This window comes from Girardinichthys multiradiatus, chromosome 5 (assembly GCF_021462225.1).
Source record: "Girardinichthys multiradiatus isolate DD_20200921_A chromosome 5, DD_fGirMul_XY1, whole genome shotgun sequence".
Taxonomy (NCBI): domain Eukaryota; kingdom Metazoa; phylum Chordata; class Actinopteri; order Cyprinodontiformes; family Goodeidae; genus Girardinichthys; species Girardinichthys multiradiatus.
Window position 1 is genome coordinate 27073223 of NC_061798.1, and position 25756 is coordinate 27098978.

General features: G+C 39.1%; 1 protein-coding gene across 2 annotated transcripts; it reads left to right on the plus strand.

Moving 5' to 3' along the window:
- The first annotated feature begins 1382 nt into the window (after positions 1-1382).
- Positions 1383-23689, plus strand: rgl3a (ral guanine nucleotide dissociation stimulator-like 3a). 2 transcript variants are annotated; one of them, XM_047366957.1, is made up of 17 exons: positions 1383-1549; positions 3019-3284; positions 10567-10850; positions 14257-14301; positions 14418-14587; positions 15147-15298; positions 15395-15706; positions 15792-15895; positions 15982-16066; positions 18626-18712; positions 18795-18827; positions 19679-19800; positions 19888-19983; positions 20066-20177; positions 20264-20539; positions 21400-21514; positions 22023-23689. In XM_047366957.1, exons 2-17 carry the CDS (start codon positions 3093-3095, stop codon positions 22175-22177), a joined length of 2340 nt encoding a protein of 779 aa, XP_047222913.1. In that variant the 5' UTR covers positions 1383-1549; positions 3019-3092; the 3' UTR covers positions 22178-23689. The 2 variants fall into 2 exon arrangements, with proteins under 2 accessions (XP_047222913.1, XP_047222914.1); XM_047366958.1 differs by lacking the exons at positions 1383-1549; positions 3019-3284 and adding an exon at positions 8905-9086.
- Positions 23690-25756: the final 2067 nt, after the last annotated feature.

A 25756-nucleotide genomic window follows, 5' to 3' on the forward strand; every position in this document is an offset into this window, starting at 1 on the left:
TGTAAATAATTGTTGATGAATGTTTATTTATTTAATGTATGCATTTCCAGACTATATTCACGATTTATATCATCACATATAAGTATGTATTCAGTGATCTATTGATTTATTTAAATGTGATATTTATTTTGCTCTATACTATCAAAGCAAACAAAATATTAAAATTAAAACAAAACATTTACAATCACTGTAACCACATAATGAATTCAAATTCTAACTGAAGTTTGCCAGCTTCATCATTAAGTTGGAGATTTAATTGATTACAGATATTTATTTATTGAATTGTGAAATTTTTGGAAAAGGGGAAAGCAGCTTCAAATAATCACACAAATGAGAAGAAGACTTAATTTCAATATAAACAACATAGGTACATATTAATAAATAAGGATACAAGTAAAAGGTAAATTATTACAGTCATTTTAATTCAAAAAGTGAATCTCCCCCAAACCTTTAAATGAGCGTTGCTTCAAAATCCTCTGAAGGCTTAGTCTGCCATCGTTTTTCCTTCCACTCAACTTTCCACGAGCATGTTTGGATACAGCACTCCAACCAGCTTTATTGGTCCCATGTAATATTCTTAATTACTGCACAATAAGTAAAATATTTTGGTTTTTATTAGCTGTAGACCATAATCATCAAATCAGAACTACATGCTTGAAATATAGCTGAATCTATAAAGTTTGACAAGTTTTACTTTATAAATCGAGTATCTGATTTACTGACATAAATCAACTTTTTGAAGATATTCTTATTTACTGAGATGCAACTGCTAACCAAAATCGTTAAAAACATTCATGGTTAAATTGATCACACCTTTGAAAGAGCATCCATAATGGATTATTTTGTTAAACTGGGAATCTTCAGACTACGTGTGGCCTGCCATGCTGTTTCTGATCAGCCAATCAGTGGGAGGAAGAGTTCCTGGCCTTCCTGCTGCAGTTTGAAACGTGGAGCGTGTGCTTCCTTGAGATGATCTATAAACAGGTTTTTAAACATGTTTCAGCTGTTTCAGCGTAAATGCACTGTGTCATCAGTTTGTGCGCCAACTCTTCTTGAAGACACACCTGTCGGGCTCTTCCAGGTAAGACATTCAGTCATTTAAAGTCAAACCCTCGCTGTTGTCCAATTGGCTGTATTTAGAGTAAAACAAAAATATCCCTAAGATTTCTGGGCCTTCATCCGCCCCCCTGCAGCGTACTCACGCATAGTTGCGTGTTTTTACGCACGGCCGAAATGAAAATGAGGGCAGCGAGTTTGTGCATTGTTTTGATGAACAGGGCAGTGAGCTGGAATGATTTGATTTTCTGAGGCGCAATTATAAAACGCACTGCATTATTACACAGAGTAGGCTGGAGCCAAACAAGGAGGAGGCCTTTACTATACACTCATGCGCAGGGCATCATCCACCCACTGACTCAGAGAACAATCAGCCCCTCAGAGATAAATGCCAGATTCTCTTCCTCCGAGCTTCACTCATGTCTCTACGTGAATGCTGTTGCTGAGGACATGCAGTCCTGAACGCGGACCGCCAGAAGAAGCAAGAGCAGAAGTAAGTAGCTGCATGTCTTTATGTGTATCTGCACTCTTTTATGCTTAAGATGAATTCATATTTTTCACTTTTGGTCGATTTTTAAATAAAAATGGCGCAATTTTTTTGGTTTTCATGAATTATATCTGATTATAGCTGAAAGTGATTAATGTGCATTATTTTGACATTTATGGCTCTCAAGAGCTTGTATCAAATGGCCACCACTTACACTATATTTGCAATCAGTGCATACGAACTGAATATCGAAATAACTACTAATATTTTTTACTGGTGCCTTTTTAATAAATTACAGTATAATTGGAAATGTGATTGGTTTGTTTTTCATTTGAAAAAGTTAACCTTATACAGATTTGTTAGGGTTATATTTCAGGCATTCATTTCTGTTAATTTAGCTTGGTATAACTTGCAGCTGATTAAAAAAAAATCTGTTTCTCATATAATTAGTCATTAAGAGTCATTGACACTCAACACACTTGTATAGTGCTTTATCAAGTCTGAGGACCACCACAGCGATTTACACTACAGTCATCCCACCATTCATGCACTGACAGTGGTAGGCTATGCTGTAGCTACAGCTGCCCTGGTGCAGACTGACAGAAGTGGGGCTGCCATACAATCGGTGCCACAGGGCCCTCCAACCACCATCAGCAGGCAATGTTGGGGACAGAGCAGGAGTTTGAACCGGCAACCCACCAGTTGCAAGACAAACCTCTACCACCATGAGTTGTCCACAAGGTGGACAGTTGCTCAAATAGTGCTGTATCCAGGTAAACTGATAGAAGGTTTGGTGGAAGGAAAACTGTAGAAAAAAATAAATACATCTCAAACACTGCCTTAAAGAATATCTGTTTAATGTAGAATCCTGTTCAGATTTAATCAAAGTATTTCATATTTTAAGTTAGAGATGGCTGAAAAACGTCCAGACTGTTCCAAATTTTTGCCAAAAGAAATCTAAAAGAGATACAAACTTCATCCTCTTTAGCTTCGTGTGTTATGCAAACATATTTCTAGACGTGCAAAAGAAACAGAAGAAAACCCATTTGGGTCCAATTATCAACTTTTATTTTTTTTTTGGACACGCTCATACCTCCACTTGATAAAAAAAAACACTCTGAATGGTGAGCAATATAAAAACCTCACCTGGGGGAGAGGACCAGTATAAGGTTCCCACAGTAGGAAATGGTTTTAGGTTGACATTTCTGTATATTTATATATTCTTACAGAAAATATTAAAATTACAATATGTGCAATACTGAACTGAATTACTGAATTAACGTATGTTTTTTTGTGATTCAAGTTTATATTGTATAATCCTTCATTTTATCAGATGATGGCCCATTCCCTAACAGCGTCATGTATATCTGAGAACTGAAAGATTTGGTTGTTTTGAATATCTGCAGACTTTCATATCACTCTGACTGGCTGAAATAAAATGAGGGCGCCCATTTTCACGCTTTCCTCCCAAACAGATGAGGCAGCAGGTGTGGGAGATCTCCAATGAGAGGTGTGTGGGCCTGTGAGCGTGACCGACTCAGAGCAGGAAATGAGGAGCACTCTTCCTTTGTGTGGAGGCGATGATGAAGCCTGTGGTCACCAGCGAAGCATCAGCAGGGTGGGCAGGATGAAGAGGCTGCTGTGGCTGAGGTCCAGTCACTGCGGAGGCGTCATCTTGGACACGGAGCCCGGAGTGTGGCTGAGGAGCTTCCAGCTGCTGGACACCGATAGGCACCATGAGGTAAGGCTGGATAAAGGTAGAATATTTCTTTTATATTTTAAAAGTAAGAAGTTAATTGTCTTAGAGAAATACCAACGTTCTGTTGTGTTCATAAAAAATTCGGACATTATGACTTGCGTCCTCTGCATGGAAAATAAAGGAAAAGCATAAACACATCTTCACTCCTAACTTAAAGTTTATTACCCAAATAGAGAACAGCAGCCTTGCTCTTTGTAAAAAATTGTTACATTTGTTTGCTTTCTTTCAGTTCTTTAGACATTTGAACACTAGTAAGACTAATAAGACTATTCTAGGACGTTATCTGGTTATTTAAGTTTATTGACTGCTTCATGCCTTTTAAGATGTAATAGAAAGGTCAATTTGTGAGTTTGAGGCATAAAGCAAAAGTCTTGATATAGATCATGATTGAAAGAGCAAGATCTCTGACACAAGCAGCTGAACGGAGTGGCTAGACCGGGCTTGGACATTGGGTGAGGAACTTTGTTATTCAGGAAGAGATCAGAGTCTCCTGGACCTGTTGCTTCAGTAACCCAATTTTGGATAAGCAGAAGAAAATGGATGGATAGGTGGTAGTATTTAGGTCTACAACTTCTCCTGTTTTTATTTAATTTAGTCAATAATATAAAAGAAAATAATAATAAATGTCCATAACAGGTTCTCAGGCTAAGGATGCCAAAAATATACCAAAGAGGCAGCAATTTCTTCTTTTGGCAATTTTTACTCAGAATATATTAATTTGTCTTTCACATTTAATTTAGAATAAACATCTATATTTTTTTTTTATTAGTTACTAAGTTTCTTTATAGGCTCCAGGTCATTTTGCCTCTTCGCCAGTTTGTGCCCACATTATTTTTTCCCTGTACCATTGCTCTTAACCATTGTCAGTGTATTTCTCTATCAGTTAAATCTTTAGATGAATTGGGGACAAACAATCAGGAAATGGTCAAATGTCACAAATAATTTATCTTTATACTATTTACAAAGATTTGTTTTACACCCTTTCTCCATTGTTTATGTTTCGGACCCCCATTAGGACCATAGAGCTTTAAATGACTTACCACAGACTATGACACCTGATCAAAGCAAAAAATCCTCCCAGTATCATTGTGTGCAATGTTGTAATTACAAAGGATGCTCAGTTTGGTAGGATATTACATATCAAGTGTCAGGCTTGGATGCTCTGCATAGATCATATATTTGGCCCGTTTAATGGACTTCAAAAGCCCTGAATGCTTGCCCCTGATGTACATCTCCAGTGGATGAGGAGCTAAATCATATGGAGAGTGGTGAGGACTTTGTACAATGGCAAAGAAAGAAAAGGGTCTGGAAAACATGGCTTAAATGAAACTGACGGTGCCATTTACATTTTCAGCAATAACTATTTTTGCATAATTACATTTTCTTACTGCAGAGTCTGACTAGAAAAAAAGTAAATTATTGAAATCATTGTTTGTCAAAATGGGTACAAAATGTATAAAATGATGCGCAGTTGGTACAAAGACGTTTTGTACCAAAAAGGTTCTGAAACAAAAGAACCAAAACTGTAAAAGTATGAAATGGTGAACAAGTAAAATAACCAGCAGTAACAGTCTTGAAATAATGTTGTGTCTTTGACAGCTGGATGTTAATCCATATTCCTTTCTTTGTTTTTGTGTCATAGGAATTCCACTATTGCATAATTTTCTTTCACTTTTTAGGGAAACCAATACGGAAGTATAATTTAGAAGTTATTTGCCTTTCCTTGTAGTTTTAGCTGAAGGAAGTCTCAAATATTTTTTTTTTAGAAAATAAAACCAATGCAACTTCAAGATAAGTTAAAAACCTTATTTTTCCCAAGAAGCTTTTTCTTTTGCTGCCAGTAGAGAACAAATGCAAAAAAAAAAACGCTATTGACAAACATAAAAAATATTTGCCACAACATTTATAAAACAACCAGGATGCAAACATAGACTGCTATAGTTACTCTGTGGGCCTATTAGATCAAATCTTTGAGGTACTTTTGAGGTACCAAGGATAGTTCCTTGTGATTCTGGTTCTGTAGAGCTGGGGGGGAGAGCTGAAAATTTCTGGTAAAAATGCATGCGCTAGTGGGACTTCGCACAGGTCAAGAGGTCGTCGATAATTGTACCGAGGTATTTGTAAAGCAAAGCTTCAACAACTTCAACAACTTGTCCATGGATAAAACAAGAAGGCATGATGAAGGCTTCTTTCCAAAATCAATTAACATTTCTTTAGTTTTTGAGAAGCTAATCTTCAGAAGTGACCACTCACACTCCTGGTCATTGAGCAGAAATGCAACACTTTAATGTCTTTCTGAAGTCATGCTCCCACTTCTCAGTCCGCCACCCCATCAACCCTTCATGTGTCTAATTTGAACTAATTGACGTCTCTCCTGCGAATCTTTTGTTTGGCCTTTTTATTAATCGCTGTGAGGCTTAGTGAAACGTGAGAGACAGAAACTCATTACATAAACAAAACTCTCATTATTCATCTTTTGACTTAATGAGCAGCAGAAACCTGACCCAGATTAAAGATCTGCTGACGTTTCTCAGGGATTTGCTTTTATCACGAGTACATCTGCAAACCTATGACGTGTTACAAAAGGCACTAAATTAAAAGGTTTTCCCATGATGCCATTCTTTGTGTGTCAGATAAGTATTTTTAGAATCAGAGCAGACCTGTTTTACACGGTACTTCACCCAGAGCTCTTAAAGTGATGGACAGGAATGTCAACAAGAGGCTGCTGAGCACTTTTCTTTCTTTTTTATAAATGTTTAGCTTCTCGCCTGACAGAGTTGGCCTGCAGTCCACTTCTTGGATGCATATGATTGATCTTCATTTAGTATTATTCCTTTCAAAGAATGATCCCTCCCATTTGTTTGACTGAGACACAATTATTACTTTCTTCGAGCACCTGGAACAAATCAAAAGCTGTAGCTCCAGTTTTCAGCTGGACAGACAATTTCTTCAGGTTTACAATTTTACTTTGCTTTTTGGCCTGTTTCCAAAAGGTGGTGGTAGTAATAATAATAATAGGTAGAAGATTTATAAATAAAGTAGATGAATGAAAAACTTTCTACAATGAAGAAAAATAGCTCGCTAGAGAATGCACCAATATAACAGGCAATATAACAATCACTTCTGGAACTGGGGTTGAGGTTGCTTGCCATAAGAACATCATTAGTCTTGATGTTTTAAAAGAACTTTAAAGTTTTAAGTCTTATTTTGTTGTTGTTGCTGATTTTTTTTGCCCCAGTTTAAACGATTCAAAGAGGAGATCCAGCTGACCCTTTTTTCATCTTACAATAAAAGCAGTGAAAACTCAAAAGTTTTTTTTTTAACTCTTGAAAAGTTGCAAGTTCAATGGCTGATTTGCTAATAATACAACGAAAACAACAGATGCTGTTCATCACAGCGATCAGTTCAGCAGGGAATCATGTTTGTTGCTGCTGTGGTAAAAGCTATCACTAATGATAAAACACACAGTGCAGCTCATAATTTACAATCGACACAAACCTACCATAGAAACCCAGTTTAATGCTTTAAACTAGTAAACAAAGTTGACCGCCACACTTCCCATTTTCAGTAACAGATCAAATAGCTGTACTTATGACCAGCAGACACCAAGAGTAAGCATTTTCTGTATTAGTTGGTTTTGGTAAATGATATAAAATGTGGAAGTACAGATTGTAAATTACCCTTACATTGGTTAAAGAAAGTTTTGGTTTTAGTTCTTTTTTTACTGTACTTTCCAAGTTCACAAAATGGTAATGTGCACCCCTGATCCCTCCTGCTGCACAACCCTACCTTTGCTTTCAACTCTCCTTGAAAACAATGTTTTTAGAATTGGTCAGACCGCAAAACGTTTTGAAAATAATTTTTCACCAGTGGTCTTTATTCACTGTAATCAGGCCTGAAAGGTAAAGAGTGATCAGGACAGAAGACATGCAGCAAAGGTCTTAAGGTCAGTCGGGGGCTTGTAAATGCAAGTGTAATCATTTCTTTGTGTTTGAGCTCAGTTTGTTCACAAATGCATATCAGCAAATAATAATCAACTGATTTCTTTTAAGCTCAGCCCCCTTTCCCAGATTCCACCAAATCTGTGTTAAAACATTATTAGTGATTATTAGTGGTGGGGATGTTCATAACAGGATATCTAATTCTGCTCAAGGCCCCATACAACCATGGGCCAGCCGTGCTGGGGTGTTTCATTTTACAATTTTTCCCACTTAAAAAACATCATGTTCTAATTTAGTGATTTTTTTTTTTAAAGTAAATGTGGTATTTTATTAAAGTTGAAAATGAGCAAAATAAATGCATAAAACTGAAGTTTTGAAGGTTCAATTTTTTTTCTGTTTTTATGGAGATATTTGTTTTTTACAGAATACATTCATGTCAGAATCTGACAGCAGGGATTTTAAAGCATTATATATGTAATAAGACTGTCTAACAAGCTCTCTCGTCACAGCCCCTGTAGGAGTCAAAGGGCAGAGTGGTCCTATGACAACTAACAAAACCATTGCCTTTTTTCTCTTATTTTTCTGAATCCATGGTATTTCTCGAGTTCCTTGTAGAGTTTTTTGTTTTTATTTTGTCAGTCTGAATATGGAGTAGCTACTGAATTTAGTCCAGTATGCATCATGTTTCAGTGCAATATGTGCTCCTTTACCTTAAAACTCGAATAAACTAATAGTTTTTGCTTCACTCTTAATTTTAAACAGTTGTTTGAGTTGAGGAAAATTATGCTTTTACTGATGTACTTTAACTAGGACAACGGCCCTCAAACTGGGGTCCGCGAACCATCGGTCAGGGGTCCGTGGAACACATGTCGAACCCGAGGAGGCACTGGTGTGGGTCTTCTGGGCTTGAGCTAATTAACACAATGGACAAATATTTAAGTCCGTCCACTTCATCAAGTAAGGTAAAAGCCAAATCGGCTAAAATTATAAAGTATGACAACAGTTACGTCGAGTTTGGCTTCATCGAGAATTAGGATGGAAGACCAAAATGTGTTATGTGTCTTCAAGTGCAAGCAAACGAAGCGATGAAGCCAGTTAAGCTAAAGCAGCATCTCGTCACAAAGCAGCCGGAGTTCAAAGATAAAAAACGAGAATTTTTCCAGCGAAAGGGTGAGAATTACATGCGGCAAAATAAAAAACAAAAAAAACAATTAGGTAACAGATTGGGTGTATGCATGTTATTTTTTTTTTTTTAAAGATACAGAATTCCTATAGTATTTAAGAGTACAAAAGGCAGTTTAAAAAATATTATCATGATGAGGAATCTTAAGGGGTCCATGGAAAAATTCTACCACTGCTAAGAGGTCCCTGGCCCCTAAAAGTTTGAGAACCTCAGAACTAGGACACCTGAATGTGAATTATGACTATCGCTCTGCTGTCGGTATCACAATAAAACAACACCAGTTTCTTCTGTAGCAACAATGAATTTTTCAGCCTCAGTTTTAGTGATCACGACACCTGCTCCCATTTAGTCCTGTCCCCTTATTGGTCAGTCTGTAGTGGCTCCGCCTACACCTGTTGCCTGACTCCGCCCACACCCCCACCTCCTATATAAAGAAGTTTCAGTCGCCTCAGCAGCTCACTGCCTTACGAATAAGTCATCACCTTCGTCAGTTTTGAAGTCATGGGCGCTTTAGGTTTACTTCAGAGTCGAGTCAACAGTCAGAGGAAGCATCTCTATTTCTAACTCCCCGCAGTTTACGTTGCGTCTCAGGAGCAAAACAAAGAAGGATTTATTTGCCTCATCTTCTAGGAAAACATGGGAAAATGGCAGTTATCTATGGTATGTTGATGTAACTCTCGCTGTTTCACCTTTAAGCCACTAAAGTTTGAATCTTCAGAGGGTATTTTATTATTACTATTGCTTTTCCGGTCTTCCTGCTCAGGTAGCTTCATGTGAACCTGACTCTGTTTCTGTTGACACGCTGATAAATAATTGCATTACCTGCAGGGGTTTATAAATCACTGCTACGTTTTGGTTTCGGCATCCTGCGTCCTGTTTTTCTTTGTTACATGTGTGCCACCGCGACATGTAACACAGCTTGTTTTCATTTAAATGATTTCATCTCGTCCTGATCACGTTTAATTTGGTCAACATGTAACATATATGTTACATGTGCTTTCTTGCTAAGGTATTTTATTTGTGTTTGTTAGAGAAAATATGAATGTCTGCTTGTCCAGCTTGTGTTCATGTGTGCTAATGCCATCAATCTAAGACGGTTGCAAAGGTAAAAAATAAGGATAAGGAAAAACAAGTTTATTATCTTATTGTAATTATGTATTTACAAACCGCAGGTATTCTCTAAGTTTTGTGGTCTTATCTTATCTTATAAGTAAAACAATTTGTAGTGTGGTGCACCGAAAGAGTGACTTTCTCGTGTTACAGCCACTAACTTTAGAGCATTTCCAGAGATTTTTATGTGGTTAACAACATAGCGCATGTGTAGGGTCGCTGTACTAGTTGAAGGTGATCCTCTGTACTAAAGCCTCTAAAAGGATTTCCCTGTTTTTAGCTCAATCCATCCCCACTGCATTATTCTGCCACCACCATGTTTCATTCAGGAGATGATGTGTTCAGGGTGATGTGCAGTAAAACGTTTGCATTTTGGCGAAAAGGTTTAATTTTGGTCTGTCTTTATCCGTTTTGTGTAACTGGTGTTATGAATTTGATGACCTGCAGTGTTTTTTTTTATTGTGAGTATTGTGTTTGTAAGGCTGAGACTGTAGGAGATTTATTGTCAAAAAAAACCCTGAGGAATTCTGTACAACTTTATGCTCACTTCAATAATTGCCTTAAAATATGGTGATGTATTTTTTTTTTCTGGTAACATTTCTGGTAACTTCCTGCTTCTTCTCCACAATGAAGTATTGTGTTACGTGACAATGAGCCTGATGCTGCAGCTATGTGTTAATCCAAACAAAAAAATGCTTGTTAAATCATGTTAAGATGTCTCATGGTCAGTCTAACTGTCCCTGTGGTTGAGGACATAAACAACTGCGTCAATGAACGCTTCTTACTTGAGTCATTGGTTCATTCAGCTGTTGAAAGTATTTGAAGGTAGCGCCATAGAATGTGATTAAATGAACGCTATACATGTTCAGTTTCACCTGAACCCAGTTTCAAGTACAAGCAGCTCCACATTTATAGAAAATGTTTTAATATTGCGCTAATTTTCCCTGGAAGTTTAGTGTTTGGTTTGATTTCTGATGTTCTGTCCTTAACCAACCAGGTCATTATGACTTTCATTTTTTCCCCCCTGCAGGAACCAGTGCAGGAGTGGGGCGAGGAAGAGGAGGATGGGGCCATTTTTGGCATCACCCTGCGAAGGGAACCTGTCCCATCAGACTCCCCTGATCTCTTGCCGGTCTTTGGGTGCGTCCAGTACCACACTGTGAAGGTTCGCAGGTTGAAGGCTGCCACCTTGGAGCGCCTGGTTTCCCACCTGCTGGACGCAGAACGCCAAGAGCCCGACTTCATCCACGTGTTTTTCTCCATGTACAGAGCCTTCACCTCCACCGACACCTTCATTGAACTGATGTTTCAGAGGTGAGTTTGTGGGCTTTTACTGAACTGAGACGGGTGTTAACAGAAATCATGAGGGCCTGGTCAGCTGCTTTTCCAGCCACCATATGAACGCATTGTTGCTGCTTAAATTACAACGATCTGTTTACCACTAAACATTCAGTCTGCAGGAGGAAAAAAAGCACAATAGTTTGACATTTTCTGCAAGTAATGCTAACCCTAATGGTTTTTGAAGGAAAGGAAACTGTTCTTTTTCCCCCATGCAGTCTGGTAAAGATTGACATTTGATGTGAGTATTTGTGTGGTTGAGATAAGTATGGATAAAAAAAAATATATGCGAATGGAAATATTTGTTTTTTTCCAGACTGTATTTTCTTACTTCAATGTCTAAAAGTTGTCCTTCCTTCCATGTTTCCTGGCTTCCTCCTTCAAATACTTTCTTGTGTCCTTCCCTCCTATTGTGTTAGGAACTAAAGGATGCCACAACATTTGATCAAAATTATCAACCCACAGAGGGCTTAATCTGAAGACACCAAGAAATTTAACTTGGAAAAACTGACTCTGCAGGCTGGTCCAGTTTGCTGAAATGTCATTGCAGAAATTCAAAATGGTAGTTTATATGGCCTCCATGTGCTAGTAGGCATGCCCGACAACATTGGGGCGCCCTCCTTATGAGATGACCCGGAACCCACTGTACCAGCAAAGAGTCTAACGATGGGTCTAAGGATTTCATCCTGATACCGAATGACAGTCAGGGTACCATCGTTTATCCTGTACAGGTCTGTAAGTCCCTTCATGGATATTCCTCCCCAGACCAACACTGACCCACAACCAAACCGATCATGCTGAACAATGTTGCAGGCAGCATAATGTTCACCGCAGCTTCTCCAGACCCTTGCATTCTTTCTGTCACACGAGCCCAGAGTGAACCTGCTCTCATCTGTGAAAAGAAGAGGGCGCCAGAGCCAAACCCCGCCAAGTCTAGCTCCACAACGTGGGGCAGTGAGCAGAGGGCGTATTAGAGGATGTTGGGCCCTCAAGCAACCCTCAGGAAGTCTGTTTGTAATGAAACATTCATAGCAGTGGCCCGCTGGAGATCACTTTGTAGAGCTCTGGCAGTACTCATCCTGTTCCTCCTTGCACAAAGCAGCAGATATTGGTCCTTCTGATGGGTTAAGGACCTCTGACGGCCCTGTCCAGCTCTCCTAGAGTAACTGTCGGTCTGCTGGAATCTCCTCCATGCTCTTGAGACCATGCTGGGCGACGCAGCAAACCTTCACCCAATGGCATGTATTGAAGTGGCATCCTGTTGAAGTTGGATTACTTGTGGAAACCATTCTTGTTTTGGGGTTCATGTCATTGTTGCCCCTTTAGTTCACCTGTTGTTAATTTCATTAATGCCAAAACAACTGACACAGATTTACAGCGCTTTCTACCACTTAACTGACCAGATCAATATTCCAGAAGTTTAACTGACTTGAAACTATACGCTGATTAAAACTTTTCCTGTAGTTTTTTTGTGCAGTGTATTTTGGTTGCAGAAATTCCCCACGACTTCACAGTAAATCCTCTTTTTTTTTTTTTAAAGTGAAGTTAGTCAAACGTGCCATACTAGCACCTCCTCTTATCTGAACGCAGATATGCACGCTCTGATATTTGCTTTTAAACTTTTCCAACATTGATTTATTTGTCCAACATGTCCTACTTTTTTAGGAAGGTCGTCAGTGGCATCAAATGTTTGTGTAGCATATGCGTCAGAAGGCTTTATGACAGGCCAGATGCTCCAATCAGTTTCCAACACAGACAGCAGTTTAACAGCTTCCTCACGTCTCATCAGCTGTTCTCAGAACAAATCTCTGCTGACGAGAGGCCGGTTTCTATGGCAGGTTTTATCGTCACGAGCTAAACAAAGCTGTCCTGAGCTTTGTTGCATTGTGACTGCTTCATGACTACATGACTACACCCTCCACGCCCAGCAAGGTACCTGGTTTAATTTCACCCAGGTATTAACCTGCAAAGAATGTTTTAGAAAGAACGCGGTATTTTTCAAGATTAGATGCAGTACACTTTGTTCTGAAGAATCTCAAAAATGTAATTCCTTATGCTGCTTCACCTCTCCTGCATAGGCTTCAAACGGCTGCCTGTGTTAATTAGTGCACTGATATATTTATTATTCGCCAAACAGCCGCCCTCATGTCAGCCGGGCTGGTGGCGGCTGGTTTCCTGCAAGCTTCAACGGAAGAGGTCGGGGCACACTGGAAAAGGTGTTATCCCAACAGGATTTTATACAGGATGAGCCATTTCATTATATAATATGACTGCTCTGCTGTTATGGTGCCATTCAATAGGCACCCATCACAGATATGAATTTTATAGTAATGTTCGACCGATGTTCGATGTTAAAGATGCATTTCAGCCATTCTTTTTTTATTTATTTTTTTGTCTGGACTGATGATACAACAAACAACTGTGTCCAGGTTTTAACAGGCTAGCTGTTGATATGAGGTGAAGTTGAAAAATCTGGACCCTCATCATGATGCAGCTACCACCATGCTTGACAGTGCGTCCAGGGGTCTTGGGTTCAGTTGAGATGTTTGGTGGGTGTTTCAACAGGAATATGATCCCAAACAGACATCAAAACAGTTTTTGGTATATACTGTATAAAGCAGACTAACATTAAGCTTCTTAATTGTCTCAAACCTCAGTACAATTGAAAACCATTTGTATGTATATGTACATATGTACATTTCTACTCAAAGCTAGGAAACCAGTAAATATCCATTGGCGTGTATGTATATATTTCAGCCTGTATGTATATTTTGACAGTCATAGCTGGCATCTGAATTATTCTACTGTAGAAAGATAATAGTTCTAATACATCAATAAAATACCGAAGTTAATGATAGTCATGCCCATGATAAGTGTTTGCATTCTTCTGATTGGCAGTAAATACTAAACTGTAGTTGCCAGAAAGCTATATTTTATCAGCTCTCCCAACATTAGCATTGCCCCACTTCTGTTGTTAGTTTTTAGATTGTTTTTAATCACATATTAATACCACAAACATTATGATCTTGTTGTAAAACTGCCACACAGTTCCTCCGAAGCAGACAACATGAAGCCATACTGACAGTGTACAATGTTTTACTGCATGCATGTTTTTATGATGGGCTTATTAATCCCAGAGGAAGATGTGTCATGGTTTGCCGTCTGCGCCAAGGCCACCATCTCTGTGGGGATGGGGGGGTGTTGCAGGACATTTCCACAGGATGAACAGTTGGGGCGTTCAGCTGTAGGGGTCTCTGTTGTTTACAGGATGGTTTCTGTCACCACCTAACTCCTATGTTATGTGTTTGTTTTTTTTTTTAATCTGATGATAATGTCTTGATTTATAGTGTAGCTGATTAGTCCTGTTTCCCTTTTCCTTTAGAGACAAATCCCTTGCCAACCTGGATAACACTGTCAGCCTGCACAGGTGAGTTCTGTCCCTGCAGTGGCGGATGTGCATGCTTTGCACACCTGCAGGACAAGTATTTACAATTTGTTTCTTAACTTTACATATGTGCTAACTTCCTGTTCTGCGCTCTTCAGTCCTGCCCTCCCAGTGGTCCGGTTGTGGTTAGAGGAATACAGCAACGACTTCCAGGAGCCTCCTCAATACCAGGCCCTCCGGCTCCTGTGTTCCCACTTACGTCGTCGCCTTTGCTTCAGACGTTTGTTTCAGACTGCTGAAGCTTTGCTAGAGAGAGTCCAGGAACAAGGTACAGAAGGAATGAATAATGGCAAGCATTTTGGAAAGAGCTGAAGTCATTTGCTATATGTAAGAACAAATATTTGAAGTAGGTCAGTTAATTATTAACTTAAATGTCTGTAAGTGATTTCAGTGGATCTATAGTGAGAAGAGTTTGTACAGGTCTGACTGCTTTCTATTACAGTGACTTGAACTTTTTTAAATGTTGCCACATTATAGCCACAGCCTTTAACAGGTTTTCTTCCAGGATAGCCTTGCAATTGGTTTCATCCATCTTCCCATCACCTCTACCATGTAGAGACATGTTTGTCACTACATGGCTTGTGTAAAACTTTTCATGTGGCATTATATTTTATTTTAATTAAAAAACGCTTGATCCTTTTTCTTTCACTTCACACTGAAGCTCTACTCTGTGTCGGTCTATCACGCAACATCCTAATAAATACACTGGAGTTTGTGGTTGTAAAGTGATAATGTGGAAAGATCAAGGGGTAGGAATACTTCTGCCAGCCACTGTAACTACCTTCTGAGCATTAAGTTCTCACACCATTTATGTCATGGTTTGACAGATTGCAGCCGCTCTGCATCAGAACACCACAGTGAAGTACTGAAGTGCAGCGATCAGAGTGACGGAGCAGAAATGTCTTCTAAACGAGACAAACACAAGTTTATGGACTTCCCTGTTAGAGAAGTGGCGGAGCAGCTCACCAGATTGGACGCTGTAGGTTACATGTGCTCAAATCCCCAACCTTTGGTGGAATATAATTATTGGATTAATCTCTCATAACTTTTCTTATTTCCTCTAATAATCCTCCAGGAGCTGTTTGTGAAAGTGGTGCCCTTGCACTGCCTGGGCTGCATCTGGTCGCAGCGTGACAAGAAGGAAAACCGGAATCTGGCACCGACGGTCCGGGCGACCATTTCCCAGTTTAACGCTGTTACCAACCGTGTCATCACTTCCCTCCTCTGCCCATCGTCGCCCAGCCCATCCACTTCCTCCCCCATCTCGTCCCCTTCCTCGACCTCTACCTTCCTGTACCCGTCCTCGGCCCCGGGCTCGCCTCACTGCTCGCACACCAGTCCAGTTCACAGGGCGCGCATCATCGAGTGGTGGATCGCCATCGCGCAGGTCAGGATCCAAACAAATCACCACAACTGAGTTCAACAACACATATGTTGGCTTGCAGGATAAACGGCACTGTGTGTCTCCACAGGAGTGCAGACAGCTGAAGAACTTCTCCTCTTTGAAAGCCATCCTGTCAGCCCTACAGTCCATCGCCGTGTATCGACTCAAGAGGACCTGGGCTGCTGTGAGCAGGTGTGCTGATATTTTCAGAAAGCTTGAGGATTATGACTCCTAAAATTTATATTTAGAAAATAATCCACAAATTATATTTCCTTTAGGGAAAGCATGATGGTCTTTGATCACCTGTGTGAGACGTTTCCTGATGAGAACTGTGTCCTCACCAACAGAGAGATTCTAGTTGAGGTAAATATGTTTTCCAGCCTCATACATGTAAGAAATGTACATCACTGAAACAGTAAATATTAAATTGGCTTTATTCTCACACAATATGATTCAAAAAGGAAAATAAAACCTACTATATTGTTTAAATTGAGCCCTATTTCCATTATGATCAGGTGTAGAAGAATAACAGCAGGACTGTTTGCTGCATTTATCAAATCCTTATCAGCAGGTAATGATGACCACTGAAAAGTCACACTGTAATAACCCAGGAAAAAACCTCTCTAGATGCAGTAAAACAGCATGTTTCCATCTAGCTGGAGTAGAAAGTCCTAATTCTGACTGTGTAAAAGGAAATGATGCCTACCAACTTGGTAGTGTGTTTCAGCACACCACAGCTGAATTTTTGGCTGACCTGTTTATTTGAACAAGAAGAAAAACAAATAGCCAACTTCTTATGATTATAAAAGTTAGGGATGCATTGATCCCAGTTTCATGGCCAATTTCCAACCTCTGGTTTTAATCTTCTGTCACATATTTTAAGTCAATTCATTTTTTTCTTTAATCACAATAAAAGAAAATACAAACATAACACTGAAAATATTTTATTCCAGCCTTCCTGCTGTGAACGATCAATTATTATATCCGGAGCAAAGTCAGGATCAGACTGAATGTGTGGGAGTGGTCACTGCAAAACAGGGTTTTACAAATATTTCAAAATGATTACAGAGTTGACATTTTAAACTGACTTAGCATCTTATATTAGCGATTTGCACATTTAACATAGCTAGCAATAAAACGGAGCAGTCTTTGTATGTATTCTCTTGGGAATGTAGATCCTTACCTTAACTCGGAGTTTTCCAAAAGGCTGCAATATTTTTAAATCCATTTTGAAAACTCAAAAGGATAAAACACAACAACTTTTCTCTTATACGTTCAGCCTTCCTGTTACCTGTCGAAGATTTTGCTCTCTGTCTCTTGTAGCCTGAATGAACTGCAGACATGTCTCCATGTGTCGTAGGAAATTGTTTCCTTTTTTAAAGGCTTCTTACATCTGTGCTTCCTCTGAAACTGAAAGTAGACAACTTTGCATTTTCTTTTTTCTGTAACAACATCTCCACTGAAGAGTGTTGTCAGCATGATCTGGCACTGGACTCAGATCAAGCTGAAACGTTTCCGATATCAGTCACCAGCAGACATCTTGGTGTGTCTCTAATAAAAACATAAATGGAGATACCTAAAGCTGCACCGTCACAACTTCTCAGTTTCACCGAAAACATTGTCTTTACTTGTGTAAACTTCAGTGTTTAATTTGCTGAAGTTTCATGTAGAAGTCTGTACTTCTGTCTGGAAACTCAGCCAGTCCTATTTTCCTCTGAAGTTAGTCCGTGAAAGAGGACAAAAAGCATCTCAATTGTATTGCCGTTGTTTGGGAAGAAATAAAAAGTGCAAACATAAGGCAGGGTTTATTTTTAGAGATCCAAGTTGTCCTCCGTTTACAGGGAAACACCTTGTCACGCATGCATTTACTTTGGTTTTAAACCGCTCCTCTAAAGGACTTAAGAGAAAAGGTTTTATGTTGATTTTGTTTTTCATAATAATCAGTCTTTCATTTGCACAAAAATAACATTTTAAACTTCTGTTTGATTGTATGTAAAGATGTGTGTGTTTAAAAAAATATTATTGTTAATGTTTTACACCAAAAGAAAGGGGTCCAGTTTGAAAGAAACCTTGTGAGCCAGTAGCTGGTGCTGAAAGAATCCTGCTTAATGCAAGGAAACTTCCAGTAGAACCAGTCCCAACAGTATCCGCCAACTCCTTTGGATGGCCTGGATGACAGGAGAGCATTGAGAAGCAGGAAAGAATTAGGTGAAACTGCTCTGGCTTGAAGAGTTTCACGTATAACCTCAGTGCAAAGACAATGACCGATACTGACTCCAGTGCTGTCAAAAGTAAACGATTATATAACACATCCACTGGTTGTTGTCTTGCTTTAATGCCCTGAGTGCTTTGATTCATGAGCGCTGACACGACTCCTGTCCTCTCAGCAAGATAGGAGTCACCATGACAGCAGCTTCACAGTGAGAGGAAACCTGGCGATTTGCTCTAAAAGGCCTTTTCACTTCCCTAATTTTAGTTTTGACCACTTAAATTGCATAAATGTCAGTTAGTGTCAGCTGGTCGAGGGATAAGTCCTTAATTCCCTCCCTGAATCATGAGTTTCACTTCCCCAAACTAATTTAGCACTAAGTTTCCTCTTCTTCTTTTCTAGCCTGACAATTGAAAATATTTAGGTTTTCAGCAGTTTTTTGCTTTATGCAGATGACTGTAAAAGAGGTAGAAAGTACTTCCCACATTTAATAGTTTACTCGGTGCAGGTGTGTTGGTGTGGAAAATATTTTTAGCACCATATTCAATGTTTATTAAATATGGGAAATGTCAATTTTCATTTTAAGTAGCAGATCAGAGAGCGCAGCTGATGTTTAAGTTTTGCTTTAAATCAACTTTTATGAAGAAAAGAAAAACTCAGCGAAGAATATTTATATGTGCACATCATGTATAATTTCTTATTTTCGTTCTCAGAGCTTCAGCTGTGGCGTTGTGCCATACCTGGGAACATACCTGACGGTCCTCACCATGTTGGACACGGCGCTGACTGACACTGTGGAGGTTGGTTCCTTATCTGTTTTCCTTTATGGTCTACCTCAGGGCTGTCTGATCCCATTATAACTTTCTTTTAAATTATTTACAGGGCCGTCTCATCAACTTTGAGAAGCGCAGACGGGTAGGTACTGCCACCTAGTTGCGCTTTGTAAGAATAACTGTTTGAATTTTGAATTAAAGTTGTGCGGTTCTGTTGCAGTCTTTCAGGGGTGGTTTCCTCCATGTTTTTGTCCTTGATTTTTGCACCGCTAATTTAAGGGATCGGGTCTTTAGCAGACATCTGCAGAACTTTGAATTTGAATCGGGTGTGTTGGAGCAGGGATACATCTAAAACCTGTAGGTTGCCTCCCCCTGCGGGGACAGGAAGGGGACTGCACTACTTTAAAGAGATGTGTATGCAGGGTTTCTGCACAGTCAGGGAAAATGAATAGAAGTTAATTTAAGTATTTTCCAGTGTGGTTGACTATGGAGACAGAAAGTAGGATCTATCCACCTGTCGTTTTTTTCCATTCCAATCATCCATCTAAATCCACTGTTTGCTTATTCATCTATTTATTCATCCGTCCTGTATTAGACCATCCGCCAGCCCATCCTTCTATACATTCATCTCTCTTTCCACTCATCCATCTGTATGTCCATCAATCATCAGTCCATCTGCCCATCCTTTCTTCCATCTCTCTGTCCATTTGTCTAGTAATCCATTAGTCCATCTGTTTGTTTATTCATCCATTCTTCCATCCTCCTTCCCAGGCTGTTGTTCACAGGTTTCTCATTTAAAACATGACCCCTGTAGAAACGTCTGCTGTAATTAACAGTCAAACATTATATTTTTAATTGAAATTGGCTAAAAACAACATCGTTTGGGTTTTTCTAATGAAATGTGTAGGAACCCTTTGTACAGTATTTGATTGATTACATTCAGTCTCGTATGTTTTATGGATTATTCAGTGTTTTTACTTTTCCCTCCGTTAGGAGTATGAGATCCTCTCTCAAATTCGACAGCTGCAGGCTTTCTGCTCCCATTACAGCCTCGCTGTAAATTCTTACATCACAGGCTGGCTCCAGGCTCAAACTCTGCTCACAGACCAGGAGAGGTAAAAACCAATAAAATAAAACTGTTTAGATGAATGGGATCACCAACCCCTGCCATGTCATCATCTGTCTTTTTTTGTATTTCATAGCTATGATTTGTCTCGTGAACTGGAGCCTCCTGTTGATCCCTGCCCCAACTCTCCCAACTCTTGGAGCTGCCGTCTGCTGGCTAATAAGCTTGCTTTGTAAGTTTTAAAGGTCAGCTATCAAAACTGAATTTAGCAACTGATTGCCAACAGTTTGCTTGAATTATTTATTTATGTGCAGGTTGCGAACATCTCACTCTGATCAGATTAGTGTGTCATCATCTGGTTCCAGTAGTTCAGAGCTGGAGGACCTCTCCAATCTTCAGCCTTCCCCCTTCAGGCTCAAACTCAAGGTATAAGAGCCGTTTAAGTGTCTAGACTCCTGTTTTAGAGTCAGATTGTGTCATAATATTCAGGCATACCTCTCCCCTCCCTACAGTCTCTCCCAGGCTCTCTTCACAACGTGGCGGAGGACTTTTCCATGTCCTCCTCATCCTCAACTAGCCTGTCCGGTTCATCCTGCAGCTCCTCGCAGCCAGACCTCTCCTGCTCTTCTCTGGCGCTCAGCCCTGATTCATCGTCCTCTTCTTTATCGCAGTCCACCTGCTCTTCTCAGGCTGTCCTGCCCCTCTACAATAAACAGATCGCAGACTCGTGCATCATCAGGGTGACAGTGGAGTGTGTCAGCAATGGAAACATCTACAAGAGCATTCTGGTATGTTGACCAAACCACTGGAGGACAACTTAAAAAGAGGCAATTTATACCAGGAGTAAAGCAGAGGCCTGAGGAGAAAATGATGCTGATTTGAATTTTGAATTTTATAAAAAACATTAGTGTTAAAATGCTAAATTATTCATTATGGTTGCAGATTATAAAGACTCCTGAATTCATAATTTATTTGGAAATAATAAAATTAAATAATGAATTATTGAAAATATTTCTTTATTCTATGTAGCAGTGTTTGCTGGGAAAAACAAAACGATAAAGAAATAGTACTTTAGTACAGTCATTTTTTTGGTAGTTAGGTAATAGAACTAATGAATGACAAATGAACAATGAAATGAAATTTTTTTTCACTTTTACGTTTGTAGTAGTAGTAACATTAGAATTTCTTTCCATTAAAAAGAATATTTACAGTATTAATAGTAATTGCAAATTTGTATTTTTATTATTTTTTATCTGTAGTAGTTACAAAATACATATAAGGACAATTAAGGTAATATTATGAATATTAGGAGTTCTTTTAAACACCTGGAATTGAAAAAATCTTGTTCAGTTTATTTATATAGTGCCAATTCACAGCACGTCATCTCAAGGCACTTTACAAAGACAATTCAATCAAATATACAGACTCTAACTTAAATAGATACATTCCAGATTATCCTAGTTATCAAACAATGCAGCAGAATCCAGTTTATTATTCAAGTTGATTAAAAACGTTTCTGTCTAAGGAAATGTAGCAGGTTGCATTGAGTTTTCACTCCTCCCAGAGGAGCATGTAGCGACAGTGGGCAGTCGCTTGCATTGTGTTGCTGACTTTGCAGCAATCCCTCATCTTTCTGTTTTCCCTGCAGCTGACCAGCCAGGACCACACTCCACAGGTGATCCAGAGAGCTCTAGAGAAGCACAACATGGAGGATTTCAGGATCATCGACTTTGGCCTCTACCAGTTGCTCAACCATGGAAGAGGTGAATAGCTGCACTTTAGTGCTAACTCAGTCGGAATATTTTAAAGTGTCACAGAGGGTATTTCTGCTTAGGTCATTATTAATCCAAGAGGTCCCTACCTGAAGTGTACACCTTTCTAAAATCAATTTTTAAACTGCTTGTCCCAAGTATTGTCCTGCCAACCAGACTGCAATAGAAAAAAGCTAAAAAGACATTGATCTATTCATGCTAAATATTTTTGTTTTTGCTGCCAAAACAGAAAAGATTTTAGAAAGCTAAACTAAATAATGCAGACCCCACAGAACAGGAGGCGACTGTGGCTCAGTAGGAAGAGTAGTTGTCTTGCAATCAGAAGGTTGTGATCTGCGTATCGGTGTGAGCGTTAGTGAGTGCGATTGGTTGAAAGTGGCTCTAGTGTAAAGTGCTTTGAGTGGTCTGTATGACTGGTAAGGCGCTATATAAGCTCAGTCCATTTACCATTTTACCATTTACTGAGCAGCACTTCATGGTTGTGTTTTGTTTTCCTCAGAGCTTCACATACCTGAAAATGCCAACGTATTCTACGCCATGTGCACCTCAGCCAACTACGACTTTGTCCTTCGGCAGCGCTGGAGAAGCCACAGGAGTCAATTTGGCTCTTTCTCAAGTCCCGGAGCTCGGCCCAGGGGGCGCCACCTCAAGTGAACAACAAGCTTCTGCACAGGTTGAATATTTGCTGACAAACTGGATCTCCTCGTCTCTGTCAGAAGCCACAAAACACATGAGACCGCCAGAGTGTGTAGCCAACCTTGAGGAGCTCTCACTTTACCAGCAACACTAGAACTTGTTGAAAGAAGAGCTGCTCTGTCAGAGTTCAGATGTTCATCCAGGATCTTTTTATCTCGCATGCCTGTGGGCTATTAGACCCTAGCGGGACGTGAATCTTCTCTGGAGGAAATCCTCAGCTGCTGGTGTTTCTGCACAGTCCTGAGTTTGACTCATTGGTGGAAACATCTAAATGCTGCAGTGGCTGCAGAAGCCTTGTGCTCCGATCTGATGAGCTGAAAGAATAACAAGAGCTGCTGAGTCTCACTGAGCTCTCACAGATCAAATATAAAACAAGTGCATGTCGGAGGACATTTAAAACACTCCTTGGTTCCCATCTTGTTGTCTTCAATACAGAAACACTGTCCTGAGTGTTTAAGAAAATGCACGTCTTCTAGTTAAATGTAAATATTTTATAAAAACTAACTGTAATTTTAACTGCTTAAATTATATAATGCACTTCAGTATTCACGTTTCGGAGAAAATGTTGGTGTTTTAGCCTGTATTTTTATTCCTCGTCCAAAAGTTAAAAGGTGTCAGTGATGATCAGACTAGTCCTGAATGGAAAGACGATGCTGCTGCTGCGTTATGAAGGATTTTACATCAGTTTGTAGGAGAGCAATGTAAATGTGTCCAAGCATGTGAGCTGTGGGTTTCAGTTAGACTGCAGCCATTTATCGACAGCCTCTAGGTTTGTTGTTCAGTGTTGGATCAGTTAAAAAGATTCCTGTCATTTAGATGGTTAACAAAGACCTAGGTTAAAAGACAAAGGAGTTTGCTTAAATCTGGCATAACACTTTGATTTACTCCAGTTCTCATAAGCTCATCCCAAGTGTTTCAGTTTAAATGAAGAAATCATCTTTTTTTTATTGGACTGCAGTGTGAAGGAACATCCTGCAGATTTCAAGTGGTTATTCTGTCTAGCCTGGTTTGTATTGTCGTTTCTTTTGTTGAAGGTCTTTCTTTTTATTTTGCTGATTCAGTCCTTTAAGAGGCTGCGGGTCATTTGAAGGATGCACAGATTGACCCCAGCGTACTTCTCTGTGACTGATCTGAAGGATGGTTTTTGTATGTGAAAAGATTTTTGTGCATGTAACCTGAGAGATGTGTTCATCACTGGCTTCAGTTTGAAAAGCTGCTTCAATTTAAAGACGTTTAACAATTTAACAGCTGAAATCTGCAGCAAAGAAGAAATCACAAGATGGCTTCTGCTGTTTGTTCTTCCGTACGTCATGCAGTATTATGTTCATGCATTAGACTTTTAAATAATGTCACTTTATAAACATGTTTTTATTGTGTTTTTTAAGAGATGTTTTATTTTTTTTTTATTGAAGCGCATGATGTCTATATTTAGTAGTAAACACTCACAAATAAACCAAATCTACCATTTCAGACTTTGCTTTCTGTTTCTTTTAACATTTGGTTGAAGCACATTTTGATTCATTTTCATTATTCAGTCTTTGGTAGGACTCTTTCACCATCTGCAAAAGTTCTCCAAATCTATCCGATTATGAGAACATCTCAGGTCCCTCTTCGGATGACCCCCGCAGAGGTTCCTGTCAGGGTTAGTTCTGGGGTCTTTGCTAGGCTGTTTCAAAACTTTCTTTTTCTGGTTCATTTTTTTTTATTGACTTGGACTCGAAAGCAGAAAACCTGCATGTTTTCTGTCAAAACTGTACTGGAATTTGGAAAGGTTCAAACTTGAGATTAGACCATAACACAGCCTGCCACAGGGATTTATGAGATTTTTAGATTGTTGTGTGGAGAACCCAACCTATCCTGCTGCTCCCTGACAAGTTTCCAGTCAGTCTTTAAATTTCAGATAAACATCCAGATTTGGTAATATCTCTGTTTCCCATAATTTCTCCAAACATTGATGACTCTTTCTAAATACTTTATAATGCGGAGGAACATTTTGCATTCTTCTGACTGATGCCTTTATTCGGTTAGATTTGTTCAGTCCTTTATAACCTCTCTGCAAACGATGGCTTTAAAGGATGCAAATGTCAAGAAAATTCTACTTGGACAGCTGAATTTAATTCCAGGTTAATAAGAGTCACCATAATTAATTTCCAGTGTGTAACAAGGACTAAAGGCTGGAATTAAATCACAAATTGCTTCACTTTAAGGGTATGCACACCCATGCATCCAGGATATTTAGGATTTTTTGCTTATTCCCCCTCATTTTCCCCTTTTAACTGGAAAAAAATGTTTTTGAAATTTTACAGGATAGATGATTTTTGTTTTTCCAGGGGTTTGGACTCTACTGGACCAAATGCAGTCAAATAAGTTTGTGGAATTTACAAAAATAATTTGCAAAATAAAATGTGTTACTGTATAACCAGTTGCAAAATTGAAGTAAAAAGTGGTTTGTTTTTACAATAGTCTTAATTTTATACTGTAAATTTATAAGAAACATAAAATAACTTGTTTTAACAAGCAGTTTTAACCTCACCAGCAATGTAATAATCCATGTCTATTAGCAACTAAAGTTGTATATTTCTATCCTTAAAAGACTGATATGTCTTTTTCTGATGATTGTTGAGATTTTTTCATTTTGTAAAGGACAATAAATAGGCATCTCTAAACCTGGTTTTGGCATCATATTTATCAAGTTTTGAACACACCAGAAGAAAAATTCATTATTTATGATTTTTCTTTATTTATCCTCATTAATTGTTTATTAAGGGAGTTGAAGTTCCAAGTGTATTTTGTGTTTTTAGAAAAATACTAGAGCTTATATTATCTGGAAAATGTGTTTGAAAAAGCTCAAATGCTACTGTGTGAGACCTTCACTGGCCACTAGATGGAGCTACATTCAACATGAAGGACCACGTTTGTTTGTTTCTTTAAACGTGGAGCCTTTCGGTGGTTCTTCTTTGTAAGAATGCTTATGAGAGAATAAAACAGGATGTTTTACGAAAGGAGGTAAATTACTATTTAAGGGCAGTATACAGTTTCACACATTATATTTTTGTGTGTGGAGTCAAACTGTGGAATAAAGGAAGGTCCACATATGGAGAAATTTTAAAAGAGATATTTGCTTAAAATCTGTTGTGGGGAGCCCTGGGGGAGATTTTCCAGCTTGTGGTCCACATGAAGCCCAGGACACTGAGAGGTCACGCCTTACAGAGACTGGTGGGTGTTGGGGTGTGACCTGTCCAGCCTGTTCTGCTGCTGTTAAAACAGCTCTTAAAGTTTGGAGCTTGTTTCTGTCCAGATTACCACTTCATCCGAGAGAAAGTGACAAGAAATATTGGTTAAGGTTCTTTGCTTTTTGTATTTGCTTTAAATGCATGAAAATAAACAGTTTATACAAATATTAAAGGCAGAAATAAATCTGCATCGAAGCATGGCTCACCTTCTTGGTGAAATCTTGCAGAAGACTTTTCATGCTCTCCCATTACATCAGTTCAAATGATGAGTTTGATGATGAGGGGAAAATGCTATCAAAAGCAA